The following is a 21,285-nucleotide window of genomic DNA, read 5'->3' as shown; positions in this document are numbered from 1 at the left end:
AGCATATAATGAAAAAATGATGCTGAGTTTGGAGTTCTGGACATTAGAGTCATTCTTAGAGTCTAAGAAATTTACCCCATTTCTTAGTTTCTAAGGTAGTTTCTTAGTCAATACCCCCATCTTAGTACCTAAGATGGTTCATATCTTTTTTTCTGAGATCAGAGAGGGTATACACACTAATTTTTTATTTCCTCATACCTAGCAAGTAATTACATCTTTCTTGAGTACACAGCACAGCCCTTGGCACAAAAAGCAGCAAAATAAACATTTGGTAAACGAATAATTCTTATTTTTTTCCTTTCTATGCTTGTCAGAGGACTGGCTAAATCATTAATTAAGGATCATCCTGCTGTATCTACAATACAAGGAAAAGAACCCTTGGCTAGAACTTATACTTACATATTTTTCTTTACAATCTAAGCTTGATCTATTTCCAAACAAAACAGAATCTATTCAGGCAAAGATTCTTCCTTCATATTGTACACTGTATGTAAAGTGAATTTCTTTTAAGGTATGTTACAATTTAAAGTAAATATATTAGCAAACTATATATATTAGCAAATGTCTGATGGCATTTTTCTCAAACCAGTTTCTGATGTCTTAAAAAGGTTTCTTAAACTTCTAATTTGCTGGAGCGATAGCACAGCGGTAGGGTGTTTGCCTTGCACACAGCTGACCGGGGTTAGATTCCTCTGCCCCTCTCGGAGAGCCCGGCAAGCTACCGAGTATCCGGCCCTGACAGCAGAGCCTGGCAAGCTCCCCATGATGTATTCTATATGCCAAAAACAGTAAAAATAAGTCTTACAATGAACCCTTACTGGTGCCCCAGCGAGCAAATCGATGAGCAATGGGATGACTGTTGACTGTGATCCTACAGATATCGGTGTCTAACATTCTAATTTCCAAAAGTGTCCGGTGTAAGCCAATTCTAATTAACTAAGAAAGTTACTTAAAAAGCACTTGGGAAAGGAGCTAGCTTAGACGCTGGGGTGCGCCCGGGAGGGGTGGTCCCCTGCTCTCCCCTCTGTAGTTGCTGGAGCATCCCTCAGGCCTGCCCACTACCTGGGTGGTCCTCCACTTTGCTCCCACCTGCCCCCCCCTTTAAAAAAAGTACTGGGGAAACTCAAGTCCGAACAGGAAGGCTTAAGCAGAACTGGCTTGCGCTTTTTCCGTGGGAGAGTGCTAGGCTGAACGACAGCGGAATCTTACACGTGAAATGTCAATCCCTTTAACTTGGAATTGGGCAAACAGCGAGAAGCACATCCAATGGCCGAGCAACATTTCACCATGATTTTAGCGCTTCATCCCAGAACTGGAAAGAAAAAACGAGACTGGTCAGGGCTGACAGGGGCAGGCCGGCGAGGGGTGGGGTGGGAGGGGCACACGAGACCACCTCGGTCTCACGTGGGAAACGTGCACGTCGAGGGGGGCGGGGGCAGGGGCGATCGACGGCCGTCGGGCCCCGCGACGACGGCGCTCTGGGGCCGGCCCGAGTCCTGGGCGGGGGGAACGTCCCCGTCGGGGCGCGGCTCAGCTCTCGGGGGGCGCGGCGCGGCCAACGGCGGAGACTCCACCTGCGTTTCCGAGCCCCGCGTCTCCCCGCCGCCCACCGCCCCGCCCCCACGTCCAGCTGCTCCCCGAGGGCGCGGCGGAGGCGCGCGCTGCTGCGCCCCCGTCCTCGCAGGTGACGGGCGCCGTGTGTGCGGGGGCCGGTCTGGGAGGACCCGGCGCCAGGCCCGGGGGAGGCGGCGGTTCGGGGCGCCGACGGCAGCAGGACCCCCCGGCTCGCGCCCGGCCCCCCACGCCGGGCCCGGAAGCCGGGAAGCTCCGCCCCCTCCTCGAGGCTCCCGGCGCCCGCAGCCAGGGAGCGAGGGAGGGGCCGCCCTGTCACAGGTGCCGGGGCGACCGCGGCGCGTCCCGGCCTCCAGGGGCCGCGGGACACCTCGGCGCCACTGCGGTCCTCCTCGCCCCGCGGGACACACACGGGCTGGGCGGGTCGGCCATGGGGGGGTAAAGGAAGAGGCCACCTCAGAGTCATTACCGTTAGTAGCGAAGGGACCGACTAACATCGACGACAGATTGCGTCTCCCTTCGCTTCCGCCCCGTCGGCCCAGGAACCGGAAGTGCGGCTGCCCCGGGTCACGTGCGCGGCCGCCATCTTGGCTGTGGCGGCGGCGGCGGCGGCGGCGGCGGCGGGCGAGCGAGCGAGCGTGCGGGAGCGGCGGCGCTCCTCTGGGCGTGGCTTTCCTTCCCGAGGGGCCGGGGTCCGAGGAGCCGGTGGCGAGGTGCTGGCCATGGCGGCCTCGCTCCTGAAAGATGGCGCCGGGCGGCGGGGCTGCGAGCACTATGAGAGAGGATGTATCCTGAAGGTGACGACTGCGTAGGAGTCCGCTCTTGAGGCGTTTCCGCCGGGCGCGGCGCGGGGCGTGGGGCGGACTCCCCGGTGTGCCTGGGAACTGTCTGTCAAGGGACCTGCTCCGTCGCGGGCTCGCCCTGGCCCCCCGAGAGTTTTAAACCGGAAGAGCGTGGGTTTGCATGGTGCCACCCGCCCCCTCCCCTGTTTTTCTTTGCGGGGAGGGAGGGAGGGGGTCACGCCCGGCGATGCTCTGGGGTTACTCCGGGCTCTGTGCTCAGGGAGCTCTTGGTGGGCGGTGCGCGGGGGACCTTCCGCGGCGCCGGGGGGTCGAACCCGGGTGGCGCGCGTGCACGGCAGGTCCCGCCCGCGATGCTGTTGCTGCGGGCCCGCGTGTCGCCGACCTGGCCCGTGGGTTTCTGGAGTGTGGCGCTCGCGGAAGGACGTGGAGTGGAGGCTGCCCTCGCCCCGGCCCTGGTGCATGATGAAATAACAGCCGGGGGACCCGCTCGGGGAGAGTCGTGGGTTCAGGTTCTGCAGGAAGTCGTTTGCTGCGTTTCAGAGCCTGCAGTGTGTCATCCTGAATTTACCTGCCCAGGAGAAAATAGATGGAGCCGGGAAATGAGGCCCGCAGGCGGCTCCCGCGAAGTTGGGAATTATGCCTGGGAAAGGGTTCCCGTGCTTACGTTTTGTTTACGTGGTGATGGAAAAACCCTCCAGGTCCATCTGGAAGCGGCAGCCATCCAGTTCGAGTTGGCAGATATATATATTTTTTCAGCGCTAGAAGTTGGAAAATTGGCTAGGAAAGCTTTGAGATTTGCAGTCCCGCAGCCTTTTCCCCTTTAACTTAGCCCCTTCGTCGATTATTGATTTCAGGGGTGCTCTCATAAGTGCTTTCTGTAAAATAGATCGAAGTCCCACCTTGATCGAGAGGATGAGGCACACAAGGACAACTTAAAACACACACTCCCCTTCTCTGGGGTTGGTGAACTTCCCCACGCCCTGGGTGAAGCTCTTGTTGGTTCATCTAGAATTGTGTAGGAAATGGAACCTGTTTCTAATTATTCCATTTCCACAGAAATGTTCTTCTAAACTTGAGGTTTAATTTTTTTTTTCTTTTTGGGTCACACCCAGCGATGCTCAGAAGTTACTCTTGGCTCTGCACTCAGGAATTACTCCTGGCGGTGCTCAGGGGACCATATGGGATGCTGGGATTCCAACCCGGTTGGCCGTGTGTAAGGCAAACGCCCTACCCGCTGTGCTATTGCTGCAGCCCCTTGAGGTCTAAAATTGAACTCAACATTTTGCCCCAGCCTTTGCACGCCCACTCTTTGACTCCATACCACACTTGTGCTTGTGTTTTAGAGGTGGTCACTGGTGATTGGACAAGAATTTTCAATGGAGAAGTTGGGGCAAGGCCTGCTTGGGTTAGGTTCAAGATGGAATGGGTTTAGCGAAAGTGAAATAGCATTTGTATGCAGTTTGGGGGACTTGTAGAAACTATGATTTTAAATGGGAGATTTTTCTCTCGCCCCACTCTCTTTAAGATTAGAAGTATTGCAACATGTTCGTATCATCCTGGAAATGACCCTATAGCATGAGACTATTGTATAGTTCAGGAAGGAGAGGGAAAACTGTAGGAGTACTCTTCCTAAATAGACGAAGAGAAGATGGGGTTAATGACAAGTCTTGGACCAAAACATAGACTGTAGACTGTAGCAGAAGGAAGACAGTACTGAAGTTCTTCCATCAATACTTTCACCAATGTTGAACCAGTTTGTGGAAGGATCGTCTTGATTATTTGTATTTGCAGCAAAATAAGAAGTAGGGTCATCAACAGAGTATAAGAGTATTAGGTTCCAAAAGAAGATGCAAAGTTAATCATCTGGATCCTAGGTTCTGTACTCTTTAGAAGAATGGGTGATGTGGAACATGGTAGAAAGGTACACTTTCCATCAGTTCTTAGCACTTGGAAGTGGTACCACTCAGTATGGTGGCTCTCTAGCTGTATTCACAGTTCCTTATCAGGTTAGCCTGTGAGAAATGCTTTGAATAAGAGTTGGGATTTTGGAACAGTGAGTGTGTGGAACATTAGAGAAGAGGAGCTGGAGTGGCAGCGCCGTGAACAGGTGCTTGCCAAGCCTTCCCCCTCCTAGGCACCTCATGTGCTCCCCCGCCACCCCCCAGCACTGGCAGGAGTACGTCCTGAGCAGTGCCTGGTATGGCCCAAAAACAAAAGAGAAGAAACCTAGGGTGCATGAAAGGCAAGAATTCGAATGAGTGGAAAGAGGAGGTAGTGATTGAGAGTTTCATGTTTGAAATTAAGTTAGAAACAGGATTCAGTTCTTGTTCTAAGATAACGGTTTTCAAAGTAGATCGATGGGGCTGGAGCGATAGCACAGTGGGTACGGCATTTGCCTTTCATGCGGCCGACCCAGGTTCGATTCCCAGCATCCCACATGGTCCCCTGAGCACTGCCAGGAGTAATTCCTGAATGCAGAGCCAGGAGTAACCACTGAGCATTGCCTGGTGTGACCCAAAAAAGCAAAAACAAAACAAAACAAAACCACAAAGTGGACTGATGTCTTGGGGATTCTTGCAGGAGGCCCTTTTGGAGCCTTTAGGAGATCAGAATGGCTTTCTAAGATACTATTAGAAAAGCAATAATAAAAACTGCTGGCAAAGTAGTGACGACTGAATGTATTATACAAACACGACAGTGTTTAAATAATATTACATTGTTCATTTAATATTGTTTAAATGGGACATTTGCAAAAAGCACTTTGCCAAACTAAACATAGGTGGTGGTCTGGGGCTGGAGAAAGAGTGCAGCAGATAGGGTGCCTTGCACATGGCCTCTCTGGGTTCGATCTCCGGCATCTCATATAGTCCCCTGAGTACCACTTGAAGTGATTCCTGAGTGCACAGTCAGGAGTAACCCCTGAGCATCGGCAGATATGCCCCCCATCTCCCTAAAATAAAACTTAGGTGGTTGTCATGAGGAACAGCTTTGACAATTGGATTGCAAAATAGTTATTTTCATGTGCAACATTTTTTACTTGAATTGTAACTATTCAGACAGGTATTTATTGGGTATTGTCTTGAAAAGGAAGGAAATGAAACCATGATATGTAGGAAAAATAGTGATTAAAGATTTATGATTTCAAGTGAAAATTAGAATCTTCGAAAACTTCTAGTATCTGTAGCTTAAAACTTCCCAGTACCTAAAGCTTTTTCTGATGAAATGAATTATGATATTAATGAATGTGATTTTTCCTTACATGTCCAATGTGTGAACATTTGTAAGATCTATATGAAGTAATTATTTTCCAGTGATCAGTGCTCGGTGAAAGGATCCATTCAAAGTCTAGATCAGGGGAATTTTATGTAACAGAAGGAGAAAAATTCATATAACAGGAGAATAATCTCTCTTGCAGCTAACAACTTACCAATAAGTTGTTGAATTTTGGTATAAAATCAAGAGAAGATCCTTAATTTTATGAAAAGCCAGCTGCATATTTCTTTGTTTTTTTTGGGGGGGTCACACCCAGCGATGCACAGGGGTTACTCCAGGCTCTGCATTTAGGAATTACTCCTGGTGGTCCTCAGGGGACCATACAGAATGCTGGGAATTGAACCTGGGCCGGCCGCTTGCAAGGCAAATGCCCTCCCTCCGCACTGTACTATTGCTCCAGCCCCAGCTACATATTTCTTTCAGGCCAAAGTTGTTTTATGCACTTCAAGCAAAATTGATTGGTTATGGAAGCAGAAATGAGTCAGCTTTTTTAGGGGAAAACAGTTATTTTCATCAAAGCATTTATACTAACATTGGCTTTTAACTTTTTTTAAAAAAAGAAAGTAATTAGAAAAACGTAAGTTTTAGTTTAGGATATAGCTTCAGCTTTTTTGGTTTGTACACTGGGGGAGGGAAGCAGAAGTCTGGTAGTGGGTGTGGTGTTGGAATGATGAATGCCGAAAAGTTTAATTAACAGTATTATAAATTTTGATACCTCAATAAAAATGGTAAAAGAAAAATAGCCCTTTGAAATTCTTAGTGTTTAAGACTGGAAAGGATTGTGAGGCCAAAATATGTAAGTAGTAGTCCTCTGCGGTATGATGGTGACTATGTAGTTGAGGAAACTTGGATGACGAAGGCGCTGGAAGGGAGAAAATCAAGAACTGAAAATTCAGATTATTTAGAAGTTACCATTGTGGATTTGCATATCTCTGGGATGTAGGGTGTTAGAGAGAAAGGAAACGAGTGGACTATTACAGTCTTTAAGGAATGAACTATATTTATGCTAAGTCATGACAAAGGAAGACCTCAGAAATAAATCTGCATAATGATGGTACAATGGAAAATACTGGGTTAGCTTGTTGACTTGGAAACTTTGATCCATTAGAGTAAGGCTGGGTACTTTAACAAAAAGACCTGACTGTACTGTAGGTTAAGAATTGTTTAAAAAATGGGATGACAGTATATACATACATCTTGGAGAGCCCGGCAAGCTACCGAGAGTATCCCATCCACACGGGCAGAGCCTGGCAAGCTACCCAGGGCGTCTTCGATATGCCAAAAATAGTAATGATAAGTCTCATTCCCCTCACCCTGGAAGAGCCTCCAATTGTTGGGAAAGACGAGTAAGGAGAGGCTGCTAAAATCTCAGGGCTGAGAGGAGTAGAGACGTTACTGGTGCCCGCTCGAGTAAATCGATGAACAACCGGATGACAGTGATACAGTTAAATTTAGGGGTCAGAGATACTACAACTGGATACTGGCATCACATCTGGTCCCCGAGCACTGCCAGGAGTAACCCCTGAAGTTGCTGGGTGTGCCTCCCGTTGTTAAATTTAGAACAATTTTAAAATGATAATCAATTTGTAAATCATATCCAATGATTTTTTAAAAAAATAAGAGTAAAAGTTTTTTCTCTTCTACCAATTACAAGATGAGTAATTAGGTTACATGATGGGGGGTGTATTACACCAGGACAGGATTTCTCCTTTGTATTTTTCTCCATGTTGTAGCTCCTATAGCCATCAGCAAATTTGTTGCCATGCTCAGGTTTTATCTGCTGCTAAAGGAGCTTGGAGAAGATTATTTTATAATCTAAGCCAAGAGTGGCCGTGCTTTGTATTCATGGTCTGTTGGTATGAACTTTGGTATGATCACTTAAAAACTAACAGTCAGAATGTCTGAGAACTGTTACATATAGGTTGGTGATCATGTGCCCAGGAAGGAGAGAATTAGTTTGGGTGGGCAACTTGCCTTTGCTAATCATGAAAACAAGAAGTGTGACTTATATTTGTTGCATCCTAAATTGTCAGGAATATTGATGAATAGTGCAAATGAGCTAAACTATAATCTTTATTTTATTTACTATTTTGGGGATACATTGTCTGAAGATATCTGTGAAGTTTCCTGGTTGCCAGTGAGACTGGGAATGAGTTAAGTGTGTGGTGGTATTAGATTTTTAGTCTCAGGATTTTCATCTATTGTAAATCTTTGTTTTTAAGAACTAGGAGGTTGTGTTAAACTTCAGACAGATATAACAGTGCTGAAGAAAATCATTGAAACATGCCAGAAATAGTGAGCGGTAGTATATTTAGGAGATGCTTAACAACTGATCCCATTGGTTCTAGTCTTTGGCCTATTCCAGGAGAGGAAGGAAAAAATTCTTTTTGCATTTACAATTATCTTCTTTTGATTCTTACAACTTTTTCTTTCCTGGGGTTTAGGCACCTTGCTGTGAAAAGCTTTATACTTGCCGGTTGTGTCACGATAACCAAGAGGATCATCAACTAGATCGCTTTAAAGTAAAGGAAGTGCAGTGCATAAACTGTGAAAAAATTCAGCACGTAAGATTTTATGATACATTTCTAACTGAGAATGTTGCAACTGTGATAACTTTTTAACTTCTAGAGTAAATAATATCTTTGCTTTGATTACGAACTTATAAAAGCAAAGCTATATACTTTAAACAAATTGTGGATATTCAAATAGTAATTTTTGTAAATTTGTTCCAAGTTCTAATTACATATGTCATTTTAGGCCCAACAGACTTGTGAAGAATGCAGCACATTATTTGGAGAATATTATTGTAGTATATGCCACCTCTTTGACAAAGACAAGAAGCAGTATCATTGTGAAAAATGTGGAATTTGTAGGTACTGTATGTAAAATACCTTTTTTTCTAATGTATCAGGACAATAATGGATTTTTAAAAAAACAGTTTTATTGAAATACAATTACGTGTATAAACTCAGGTCACTCAAGTACTCAGGTGATCATATGGGATACTGGGAATTGAACACTGGTAGCCACCTGCTAGACATACGCCCTACCTTTCTTTCTGGCCCCCATCATTCTTTCTTTTTTATTGACTTACTGTGAAACACTTGCTTTTTGAAAAGCAAAGACCAGAGAGATATAACTGTGGGCAAGGCGTTTGCCTTGAATGCGGCTGACCAGGGTTCCATCCCTCGCACTCCATATGGTCCCCTGAGCCCCTCCTGGAGTGATCCCTAGCACAGAGCCAAGAGTAAACCCTGAGAACGGCCGGGTGTGGCTTAATTAAAATTCCTAAACAAGCAAACAAAATCTTCACAGCAAAGGGATCAAGTTATCAGGTATTCTGGCCTAGATTTTTATTACTGTTGGCACTTCAAACATTCTAGCCTATATATAGATATATATACATTATCTATATATATAGAGAGAGGGGGGTAGGGAACGAGGGAGGGAGGGGAAAGAGAGAGAAGAGATTTTGCTTCTTTTGGGGAGGGGTCCCACACCTGGCAGTGCTCAGGGCTTACTCCTGGCTCTGTGCTCAGGGTTCACTTATAGTCAGGCTCGGGGGACCAAATGGGAGGCCAAATGGGGTAGAATCCGGGTCAGGTATGCAAGGCAAGTGCCCTGTCTCCTGTAGTATTGCTCTGGCCCTTATTTACTTTTTTTGTATTCTTAGTGAAGATATTTTATTGAAAGAAATTTACTTAGAAAGATGTGAGGGGAAAGAGAAATACATGTTCAAAAGAGAACATGAGTGTTTGGAGTGATTGAACGGTAGGTAAGGTGCTTGCCTCACATATGACCCACCTGGGTTCGCTCCCTGATACCCCAGATGATCCCTGAGTGTAGAGTGGGGAGTAAGCCCTGAGTACAGCTGGGTGTGGCATCAAAACCCTCCCCCCAAACCAGAACAGGAGCTTCTCCAGAGTGGAGAAATGTCTGCCATAGAGGTGGGCTGGGTTTGGTCCAGGAGGGAAACTGGGAACATTGGTGGTGGGAAATGTACACTGGTGAAGGGTTGTTTCGTACAAGGTTGGAACATTCTATGATGAAACCCAGTTATGAACAGCTTTGTACTGTGATTCATTAAAATGTATAGGTTAAAAAACATTAAAAAATGAAAATGTCTTGCTGTACACTCATGTACTGTTTTCAGTGAGAAATCTGTATTCTTTTGTTCTTCTGTATCTTTTCCTTTACTTGGCTTTGAGCAATTTGAGTATGATGTTCCGTGGTTTAGTTTTCTTCATGTTGCTTATGCTTTGGGTTTGTTGGGCTTCTTGATTTTGTGTGTTTATGATCTCAGCTTTTTTTTGTCTTCACCTTTCTGATCTATTGCATGTATATAAGTTATTCAAAGTTACCAGCTTACGTTCGTGTTTTAAAAAAATTTTTTTTAGATTTTGACCGATTTTTTCATCAATGTCTAGACTGCTATTATAGTTACTTTTTTCTACAACTCTGATGTGAGTCTCTTTTATTTGTAATAATTGAACATGTGGAGTAGTGTAGGTTCCTGGCACCACATGGTCCCCTGAGCAATGCTGAGAGTGACTCCTGAGCAGTTAGCTGGGAGTTGCCGTGAGTGCTATTTTGGTGTGATCCCAAATAAAGATCAACATGTGTGTCCCTCAGTAATATGGGGCCTTGATCTACTGGGAATCACCCCAACAAAACACTCATCATCATGTCTAAGGATTTTTTTATACTATTTTATTAACAGAGAGGGTAAATTATAAAGGAATATTTTTTTAGATTATGATGCATTTGTACCATGTACTACAGTGTACATTCTATGATGAAACCCAGTTGTGAACAGCTTTGTACTGTGATTCATTAAAATGTATAGGTTAAAAAATGAAAATGTCTCGCTGTACACTCATGTACTGTTTTCATGAGTACTGTACTACACTACAGTACAGTGTAGTACATGGTACAAATGAAAGAGAATTAAGATCTATATAGACCTATAGAAAAATCTTTAGGATGTATTATAGAAAAATATTGTAGAATAGAATTATAGAATATATTGTAGAATAGGATTTGGAAAGAATCCATCAATTTGAAAAATAAAACCCAAAGCATGTGTGTATTTTTTAGGTATAAAGGGGGTTAGAAATGTATATACTATTCTTTTTATATGTTTAGGGAATGATATTGGGGAGGTGGGAATTTATTTTCTTGAGTGTGTTTGAAAGTTTTATAGTGCATATAAGTTTATATGTAATAAATTATTACTATGGTGCAATCAGTCTAATTGTTGACTTTTATGTATTTTTAGGATTGGTCCAAAGGAAGATTTTTTCCACTGTTTGAAATGTAACTTATGCCTAGCTATAAATCTTCAAGGGAAACACAAGGTATATAATTTAATTTTGCATAAACTTAGAAGTATTATAATGTTCTTAAACCTGCTTAAATCCTGACATATTTTAGCAGTTTTAAGTAATAGGTGTCCTAAAATGCATGCCTCAGTATTCCTATAATTTCCTTTCTTCTCTATAGTGTATAAGACCCCACTGACCTCCTACACTGCATATTAGCCCCCCCCAAACACAACCACGTGCTTCCTGAGCAGAGCCAGGAGTAAGCCCTGAGCATAGCTGGGTGTGGCCCCAAAACAGCAACAATTAAAAAGTAAAAGCTTACCACTATCCTTTTTATCCTTTTTATTTCTTCCCTTTTTTGGCTTTGGGGCCTACTTAGTGGTCTCACATGTGATCTCTGGCTCTGTGCTCAGTGGTATTTGGGGGACCATGCAATGCTGGGATTGAACCCAGCGTCTTGCATACCAAGCTTGTGCTCAGCTTGTTGAACTGTCTCTCAAGCTCCTTGCCCAAGGTCTTAAGGGTTAGTAATTGGTGCAGCTGCGATTGTAATTCAGATTTATTTCAAGGGATTCCCTTACTGCATTGTCTTTTAAACTATATATTTTTGTCTTTTTTCTGTTTTTTTTGTTTTGTTTTGTTTTGTTTTTCTGGGCCACACCCAGTGGTGCTAATGACTTACTCCTAGCTTTGTACTCAAGGATCATTCTTGGCGGTGCTCAGGGGAGCATCTGGATGCCAGGGGTCAAACCCAGATTGGCTGTGTGCAAGACAACTGTCTCTCCAGCCCCAATTTTGAAGTTATTTTTCTTCGCTAGGTTTCAAATAAACCTCATCTATGAAATGGTTTAATAATTATATCTGTATTTTATAGAGTTGTGAGAATGAAACATCTCAATACGGAATGTCAATATTTTAAAGTAACTTAACCATGACCTAAAACACTGACAGAGAAGGTATTCAAGCATCCGTTTTCTTTGCATCTTTGGTAAATCTTGAATCACTGAATTTGCTTATCTGTAAATTGAAAATGCTTTGTATGATTAAGATGTATTGAACAACTTATTGTTTCAGGTAATGTGAAAAACCTGAAATAGTTATATTTAGTGATTGGTTTTGCTGTTTTCTTCATTTTAAGCTTTTTATTATTAGTAATATTGTTATATCTGATATTTTCAGCTGTTTTCACTTTTGATAATATGACTTTTTATTTAAAACAGTGTATTGAAAATGTCTCCCGACAGAACTGCCCGATCTGTTTGGAGGTAAGCTTAAAACCTCTATCTTTTTCTGGAAACCTCTGCACTTGAATTATATTGTCTTCATCTAAACAGTAATGTTTTCTTGACAGGACATTCATACATCCCGTGTTGTTGCTCATGTTTTGCCATGTGGGCATCTTTTACATAGGTAAAGTAATTGATTTTTTTCTCTCAAAAATGTTTTAAAATATTGGAGAGTAGTTTTGCTGTACTAAAAATAATGTGTTTTTTTTTTTTCCCCAGAACGTGTTATGAAGAAATGTTGAAAGAGTGAGTATTTGGATGGGATTTTAAAAACTTGTAATTGAGGGTTCCAGAGTGGTAATAGGGTGGGTAGAATGCTTGCCTTGCATGCAGCCTGAACGGGTTCAATTCTGCGCATTCCAGTGGCCTCCCAAGCCCCCAAGAGTAATTCCTGAGCACAGACCCAGGTGTAAGCCCAGAGCACGGCTGTAGTCTCTCCCTTTTTCCCCCAAAAAAATCTACTTGTAAGATTTTTTTTGGCCGGGGGGGGGGGTGGAGAGGCAGGCAAAGAGCTGTTACTGGTGTTACAGCACGGCGGATATTTATCTTGAGTAGTCGGTGAAGCATCTTAAGGTGTTTAGGAACTTTATCTCCAGGTTTCTGAAGCTCTGTCTCTTCCCATAACCTGAGATTGATCCTGTGTTTAATTTTTGGTCATGCTTACTTTAGAGCAGAGTTTCTGCTGAGTTACTCACACTCCTAAGTAATTACATTTGTTTAGTGGCCTATTGGATATGCCAAAAACAGTAACAAGTCTCACAATGGAGACATTACCCGTGTCAGCTGGAACAAATTGATGAACAATGGGATGACAGTGCTACAGTGCTACAGTATGATGACTTTCAGAGAAAGCTAAGGAGATTCGGTTATCTGAAACTGAGACTTGACTGGACAGTGGTGAATCAATGTCGAAACATTGTTGTCTGAAGCCCAATTATGAGTAACTTTGTAATTTTATGGTGACTAAAAGAAACATTAAAATAAATAGTAAAGCTGAGACTTGATTGGGAGGGAAGGATGTTAAAATGAGATAGGAATAGTTCGATTAGTCTCCACAAGTGTATTGTGTCTGACCAATTGATGTGCAGGTATTCTAATGATTCAGAGTTGAAGTTTTTCAGTGTTCAGAAGGAAAATTTGGTGGTTTATTTACCAGTTGGCATGCATCTTGTATAACTCAGTTTAAGGGTTGGAAAACAACCTTAACCTTTTTTTAAAAATCTCTTCCAGAGGCTACAGATGTCCGTTATGTATGCACTCTGCTTTAGATATGTCTAGGTACTGGAGACAACTGGATGATGAGGTAGCACAGACTCCGATGCCTTCAGAATATCAGAACATGACTGTGGACGTGAGTATCATCACTGCTTAAACCTTTGCAGCTTTCTTTTTGATACTGTTAATTTCATCCTTTTGATGAAATCTTAAAAATACTGCTTTGGCTGAAGTGACGGTAATGATATTGGGAAGGTTAAAGTGATCTCTAAATTTTAGTTATAGTGAACTGAAACCTCCCCCCCCCCCAAAAAAAAAGGGAAAGTCTTAAGAAGTACTTTTGTGCAGGTTTTCCAACACTAGATGGCAGGCCGGAACTATTCTGAATTACCTTCATTTGCCAGAGCCAGTCCAGTCAATAACCAACTAGAGGTGAATTATTTGCCTGTTGTCTTACTTTACTTGTTTTGTTTAATTGTTTTGTTTTAATTTAAAATGTTGTGGCCAGAGAGTGCTGGCCACTTGCCTTGCACTTGGCTACTGGCATGGGATGCCAAGGAATGGCCCACTGACCAGGGGGAATTCCTAAGTGCAGAGCAGGGGTAACCCCTGATTGTTGTCAGGTATGGCCCGAAAGCCAAGAAAAAAAATGTAGACATTGAACATGCTAGCTGATTTTTGTCACTGTCACTGTCATCTTGTTGCTCATCGATTTGCTCAAGCCGGCACCAGTAAATTTCCACTGTGAGACTTGTTGTTATTGTTTTAGGCATATCGAATACGCCATGGGGAGCTTGCTAGACTCTGCTATGCGGGTGAGATACTCTTGGTAGCTTGCCAGGCTCCCCGAGAGGGACGGAGGAACCGAACCCAGGTCAGCTGCATGCAAGGCAAATGCCCTACCCGCTGAGCTATCGATTTTTGAAGATTAATTTTTTGTGTTTAAGGCTTTTTATGCACTTATAATTTTACTACAGATTTTTTAATAATTTTTGGATATTGTTACTAATTAAAATATCTTACTAATGCTGTCTGATCATTATTATGTCAGTTTACTAGAGGCTGTGGTGTGTTATATGTGCATTTTGTTATTATTCACTGACACTTGGACAATCACCTAAATAGAATACAACTACTTTTTTTTTCTTTCAATTTTTTTTTTTTTAATTTTATTGAATCACCGTGAGATAGTTACAAGCTTTCATGTTTGGGTTACAATCTCACAATGATCAAATACCCATCCCTCCACCAGTGCACATTCCCCACCACCAATATCCCGGGTATACCCCCCCTTTCCCACCCTCCCCCTGCCTCCATGGCAGACAATATTCCCCATACTCTCTCTACTTTTGGGCTCTATGGCTTGCAACACAGACACTGAGAGGTCATGATGTTTGTCCATTATCTACTTTCGGCACACATCTCCCATCCCAGCTGGTTCCTCCAGCTGTCATTTTCTTAGTGATCCCTTCTCTATTCCGTCTGCCTTCTCCCCTCCACCAGAGTGTCTGCTCATGAAACAGGCTTCCAGCTATGGGGCAATTCTCGTGGCCCTTGTATCTACTTTCCTTGGGTGTCTGCCTCATGTGATGTGAATACAATTACTTTATACAGGCAAAACATGTTTCTGGTTATCTTTGGTGTATAAATTTCTGAATCCTCTTGCCTCAAGAATGCATTAAAGTCTGAAAGATTAGTTCCTAAACTGGTCTACAGAGTTCCCAGGGGTAGCATAGAGGGACTGGCCGGAAAAGACCCTGTAACAGTGGTGAAGGGAAGCAGACACTCTGGTGGAGGGGATGCTATAATAAACATCCCGTCATTAACAGTATTGTAAAATTATGTTGACTCAAGTTTTTGGAAAGAACTCATGAAATACAATAAATTCAAATAAAACTGAAGAAAAAGGTAGTTCCTGAGACTGAATATGAAGCTTTAGTTTATCTCAATGAGACATAATTCAGTAAGCTTTAGCTTATTCAGTAATGACATTAAGATGCCACAGAAGAATTACTCTCTTCTAGAACTCTTAAAAATGAAAAAGGAGTAATAACTTGAAAATAGAGTAATTGATAACTTGGTGAGAGAAAGCAGGCATTAGATTGAGAACAGTCACACCATAACAAGAAGAAAACTCCAAGTTAGTTCTGAATGAAACTTGGTAAATTCTAATAAGAATATATGCTAAACACACAAAGTAAGTTGCCTAATTATAGCTAGGATATTAGGAAATGACTAATGGGTATAGGGTTTCTTTCGGGGTGGTAAAAATGGTCTAAAATTGATGGTGGTAACATTTTATATAGCCCCAAGAATATACTATAAAGAACCGGACATTTTTAATGGACAAGCTATGTCACAGGTTATATCTTAAAAGCTTTTTAAAAACAATTTAAAATACATGATCTTTTGAATTGTAAGGCATAGTTATTGGTCTGTGTCTGTTAACTACTTTTTGCAAGGAGTGATAGCACAGCGGGTAGGGCATTTGACTTGCACGAGGCTGACTGGAGTTCAATTCCTCCATCCCTCTCGGAGAGCCCGGCAAGCTACCGAGAGTATCCCGCCCACACTGCAGAGCCTGGCGAGCTACCCATGGCGTATTCAATATGTCAAAAACAGTAACAACAAGTCTCACAATGGAGATGTTACTGGTGCCCGCTCGAGCAAATTGATGAACAATGGGAAAACAACGACAGTGCTACAGTGCTATTTTTTATACACTTTGGAAGCTATTGTAAAATAACTCAAATCCACATTTTCATTTTCTAAATAAAAGCAGTTTTGGGGCCAGAGTGATACTTTGGCAGGTAGGAAGCTTGCTTTGTATGCATTCAGCCAGGTTCAATTTTTGGCAGCCCATATGGTCCCCCAAGCCTTCTAGGAGTCAACCCTGAGTGCCACTGGCTATGGCTCAAAAACAAACATAAATAAATAAAAGCTATCAAACGATCTTGAAGTCTTCAGAATCAGTGTATTTCTACTTACTGAAAATACATATGTTTACATATGTTTTTGTGTCTTTATGTCGTCTTAATGAGTTATTTTCAGCAGGCCATACGATTTTGTATTTTTAATGCTTAATATTTTTCATCTTAATGATTTTTCTTCATCTCTTTTCAGATTCTCTGCAATGATTGCAATGAAAGATCAACAGTTCAGTTTCATATATTAGGCATGAAATGTAACATTTGTGAATCCTACAATACTGCTCAAACTGGAGGATGTAGAATTTCACTAGATCAACAGTGACCAGCCTATACTTACCGCACTGGAAAACAACATTTTTCCTGTCTTTATTACTCTGTTCTCATAATGTGTCAGAATCTATGCATTATAATTGATGTGTTTTTGTAATAGTTTCACAGCATAAAATCATATTATCAGAACTCTGTAGGATTATCATAGCTCTGTCTTGAATGATAACCTCTGCACTTGTGTTTTGATTGAAAATTTCTTAAGTGTCAGTTATTTGAAGCCAATAACGTTTTGTGCTGAAATTCATATCTATAGATGTGTATTATACTTTTTTTGTTTTGGGGTCACACCCAGTGAGTGATAGTTAGGACTTACTCCTGTACCTGCACTCAGGATCACTCCTAGTGGGATTGCGGGGACCATAGGGATTACCAGGGAGTAAACTCATATTGGCCGCATGCAAGACAAGTACCTTACCCTCTGTACTATTACTATATTATACTTTTATGGAACCTTGCTCTAAGTGACACTATGTTCTCAGAATTCATTTCTGGTTCTTCATAGAACTACGTTGAATTCTCTCTTTTGTGGGGTTTATGGAACCATGCCTGACAGTGCTCTGGGCTTACTTCTGGCTCTGTGCTCCGGAATCATTCCTGGTGGGACACGGGACACCAAATGTGATGCACAGATTAAACCCAGGTTATCTATGTGTAAGGCAAGCACCCTACCCACTGTACAATTGCCCTGGCCCCCAATTTTTTTTTTTTTTTCTTTTTGGGTCACACCCGGCGATGCACAGGGGTTACTCCTGGCTCTGCACTCAGGAATTACTCCTGGCGATGCTTGGGGTACCGTATGGGATGCTGGGAATTGAACCCAGGTTGGCTGCATGCAAGGCAAATGCCCTACCTGCTGTGCTATCTCTCCAGCCCCCAGGGCCCCAAATTTTTAATATTCTTGATTTTTTTTAAGGACTGTGCTGTAATGAAAATATGTCTTATCCTTAAAGTCTGCATATAATATCTTTGGGTTTTCTAAAAACATTCCTTTGGATCCTATAAATGTGAATTCTGATGTAATAACTGCTAATAAAATTATATTGCAACAGTGTTTTATAGAACTTCTCCCCCAAGGTTACTTAGTTTGGCCCATTAGGGACAGTAGACCCAGTCTTGTGAGAAAATTTCTTTTCCTTTTGAGGTTTTCTTTTTATAAGAGTGGTTGGAAAAATGTATAATAATAGAACTTCATAAGCCTTAAGTAAAACCATCAGCACTGAAAATAATTTAAAGTTGCCTAAAATTATTTCTCCAAAGACTAACTCAGTCAGGTATTTAATGAGCAGCTACTCTTTAAATTCTGGGTGTTGTTGTTTTAGGGCCACACCTGGCAGTGTTTGTGGGTTACTTCTGGGTTCTGTGCTTGTGTTCATTACCGGCGGTGCTCAGGGATCAACCCAGTTCCCCTGGATGCAATGCGCATGCTTAGCGGTCAGTCCCAGGGGCTCATTCATGAGCCACATCCCTCGCCCCAGACTTTGATTATATCTGCCTGCCTATCTTCCTGCTCTGTTCTTTCCTTCCTCCCTGTGTCTGTTTTCCTGGCTTGGGCACAGCAATGCTGCTGATCTTAGTTTGGCGAAGGAAGGTGATGTCTTGTCATTCATACCAGGTACTATACAGATAACGAATAACTAGTTGTAAGAAAATAATTTCTGCTATCTTGAGAAACTAAGTCATACTCCTGCCCCTAGTCAGCTTATCTTTAATTTTAATTTTTTTTTCTTTTTGGGTCACACCCGGCTATGCACAGGGGTCATTCCTGGCTCTGCACTCAGGATTACTCCTGGCGGTGCTCAGGGCACCATATGGGATGCTGGGAATCAAACCCGGGTCAGCGCGTGCAAGACAAACGCCCTACCCGCTATGCTATCACTCCAGCCCCTTAAATTTTAATTTTTTAAGAATTTTAATTCATTAATTTATTTTTTTAGAGCACACCTGGCAGTGCTCAAAGGCTGCTTCTGATTCTGCTTGGGGGTTGCTCCTGGTGGTGTCAGGGGACCCATGTGGTGCCAGAGATCAGACTCAGGTGTCCTGTATGCAAAACATACTCATGGACTGTTGAGCACACTCTGATTTTAATCAGAAGCGGTGAATCTTCGAGTAGGGCTCAGTATATGTGGTGGTAGTAAACCTCTGTGTTTTCAGAGCATTGTACACCACCACATTTATTAGCACTACTCATTGTAATGGTTCTCTGGAGTAGGTATTGTCTTTGTTTTATAAATGAAGGCACTAAGATTCAGAGATTTGATAACAGGGCCAAGTAAGTCATTCCAGTCTCAGCCTGTTGATTGTATTGTTGTTGACCAGAGATCTTGAGCATATTCAGTTGGGCTATAGTGAGTTTGCCTCCTGTGTTCGCCCCTTTCAAATCACTGCTATAACTGGACTGGTTCCTGTGTGTTTATTGTGATGACATGACAGTATGCCCTTCGTCATTGTAAACGTAAAATAAACATGGAAAGCTCTGTAAAAAGTAAAAGTTTTATTACTTAGAGGATCTGCAAATTGCATAGCACACCCTGGGCCGTAACAGTGAAATCATAGCATACACAAGGCCTGCAGTTCTATTTTACTGGGGTTGGAGGTGTGAGTGGGCTAGGCTGTCCTAGGCTCCTTGGTGAATTCTAAACGTCGAGTAGAATTTAAAGTTTCTGAAGATGAAAAACAAGTGGTCCAAATAGTTATCAAAATCAGCTTAGGTCTCCAGAACAAAGGATTCTCATGTGGGACGGTCCCTGGCCTCTTTTATTTTGACTGACTCAAGCCTTCTTTGAAGTGGATACCTCAGTACTTAAAAGCTTGAGTCCAGTACAAGGAGTACTGTACTGGACTACAAACAAGGCAAAATCTAACTTTCTGGGCTTATATTCAGACTGTGTAAAGGTTGTAGTTGCTGGTCCAGTCTCATCAGTAACTCCGAACTCCGGTGGATCCGTGACTTAGTAGCCAACTCATCTGTGGAGGAGCATAGGACTTGCTAGACCTTCCGTTTTTACAATTGTAAAATCTTTAAAATTTGTATGTTCAACTTCAAATTTGTCCAAAATAATATAGAATTAGTATATATTAATTTACTTATTACGTGCTGGAAGAGGTTTTTAGAAAATTTAAAGTTTCTTCAGGGTTTCTACCCAGGGATTTTAAGGGTTTCTCTACATGACTGTGCAGTGCTTAAAATTCATCATCAGTTCTCATCCACAATCAGAAGTCTCTTAGCATTTAGTATGTGGCAGTTAAAATGGGTAGAATGATCTCTCTTTGCCTGTGGTTCTACACAGTCTTGATTACCAACAGCCAACCCAAACCTGAAACTAATAAGTGAGAAAATTCCAGAATTTTTGTGTGCCATTTTGACTAGTACAATGAAATCCTTTGTAGCTTGTTCTATCCTGCCCATAGGTTGAATCATCCCTCTCTCCATTGAATCCACTCTGTAGAAGGTTATGCATATCACAATACCATTGTTACTTTGTCTTATCGTGCAAACATTTCATTACATTCCAGAAGGTTGAGTACAGTAGAATAAGATTTTGAGAGACCACGTACATACAAATTTAGTAGTTGTATAGTTCATTTTTATTTTCATTACTGTTCCTCTCTTACTAATTTAAACTTAAACTTTTTTCATAGTTATGTATATGTAGGATAAAATTGCTCACAGGGTTTAGTTCTCAGGTATGCATTATCTTATTGCCCATCAGCAGGTACAGTGACAATTGGTACTATTATGTTTTGTTTAGGTTTTTCTGTCTTCAAAAATAACCTTTATCATTTCTGAGGATATAAGAAAAGTAGATTAAAAAAAAAACCCACAATCTCATCTTCCAGTGATGATTGCTATTTACATTTTTACAGATAATTTCATGTTTTTCCTTTCCTATTATGAGATTTCCCCCCCTGAACTTACAGGAATGTTGTGTTTAGTCTGGCCTTAGGTGTGGTTAGAATTGTCTTTCTCTGAATTGGGCACAACATAATTGCTCGCTAAAAGAAGTCAGGTTACCCTGTCATAGAATTTAATCTATGACATTAAACATTAAAAGCAAAATATTTAAAAAATCATTCCACGGCGGGAGAGAGTACAGAGCTAAGACATTTGCCTTGCCTGTGGCTCTAGCCGAGACACCACCTCTCCGCACTGCTGGGTGTGAACCCCAAACCAAAATAATTACTTCAGTATGTTTATAAATTTCTTGGTGCATGGAAGCTCTTTGACTCCTTTTATTATTAAAGAAGAGTGTATAAAGTTGTTTATATTTTTCTCCTATAGTTTCTGTTGTCTTAAGTTTGTGGAGCTCTGTATGATACTAGTTTTAGTTCAAATTTCAAGTGGTATGTTTATGAATCAGATTTTTAAATGGCTTGTTTCCTAAAAAATTTTCAAAAATTTATATTGTGTACATGTTTATTCTATAAAACATTTGTTAATGAAGTAAATGTGATTACTAAGGAGATAACATCCTGTTTTTAAGTGTCTGCACTTGATAAGCATAAATAAATTAATTTGAAATGATAAATGCCTAGAACTAATGGCATTCCTATA

At 42.0% G+C, this 21,285-nt stretch overlaps 2 protein-coding genes across 3 annotated transcripts in view; one reads left to right on the top strand and one right to left on the bottom strand.

Annotated features, from left to right (window-relative positions):
* Positions 1-2,180, bottom strand: part of THAP6 (THAP domain containing 6) — a 15,879-nt gene extending 13,699 nt beyond the window's left edge. Inside the window, exons 1-2 of the mRNA XM_004617867.2 lie at positions 2,042-2,180; positions 1,210-1,312 (exon numbers count right to left, since the gene is read on the bottom strand). Of these exons, the coding sequence (XP_004617924.1) occupies positions 1,210-1,289 (80 nt within the window). The 5' untranslated portion in view covers positions 1,290-1,312; positions 2,042-2,180. The remainder of the gene's footprint in view (positions 1-1,209; positions 1,313-2,041) is intronic.
* Positions 2,173-21,285, top strand: RCHY1 (ring finger and CHY zinc finger domain containing 1). Of its 2 annotated transcripts, XM_055138466.1 has the most exons (10): positions 2,173-2,369; positions 8,093-8,212; positions 8,406-8,521; positions 10,927-11,005; positions 12,193-12,237; positions 12,324-12,382; positions 12,478-12,504; positions 13,489-13,609; positions 14,243-14,347; positions 16,597-21,285. In XM_055138466.1, exons 1-10 carry the CDS (start codon positions 2,295-2,297, stop codon positions 16,723-16,725), a joined length of 876 nt encoding a protein of 291 aa, XP_054994441.1. In that variant the 5' UTR covers positions 2,173-2,294; the 3' UTR covers positions 16,726-21,285. The 2 variants fall into 2 exon arrangements, with proteins under 2 accessions (XP_054994441.1, XP_004617925.1); XM_004617868.2 differs by lacking the exon at positions 14,243-14,347 and having other exon boundaries at positions 2,174-2,369.

Source organism: Sorex araneus, chromosome 5, assembly GCF_027595985.1.
Source record: "Sorex araneus isolate mSorAra2 chromosome 5, mSorAra2.pri, whole genome shotgun sequence".
Classification (NCBI taxonomy): domain Eukaryota; kingdom Metazoa; phylum Chordata; class Mammalia; order Eulipotyphla; family Soricidae; genus Sorex; species Sorex araneus.
Note: the sequence above shows the minus strand (reverse complement) of the source record. Positions and strands in the feature narration are given on the sequence as shown.

What these genes read in the sequence shown, in the direction of transcription:
- RCHY1 (XM_055138466.1), top strand. Translation starts at nt 2,295, where the DNA reads ATGGCGGCCTCGCTCCTGAAAGATGGCGCCGGGCGGCGGGGCTGCGAG. An exon ending in ATCTTCAAGGGAAACACAAG is followed by an intron (nt 11,006 to 12,192) that starts GTATATAATTTA and finishes TATTTAAAACAG; the next exon opens with TGTATTGAAAATGTCTCCCG. An exon ending in GACGGAGGAACCGAACCCAG is followed by an intron (nt 14,348 to 16,596) that starts GTCAGCTGCATG and finishes ATCTCTTTTCAG; the next exon opens with ATTCTCTGCAATGATTGCAA.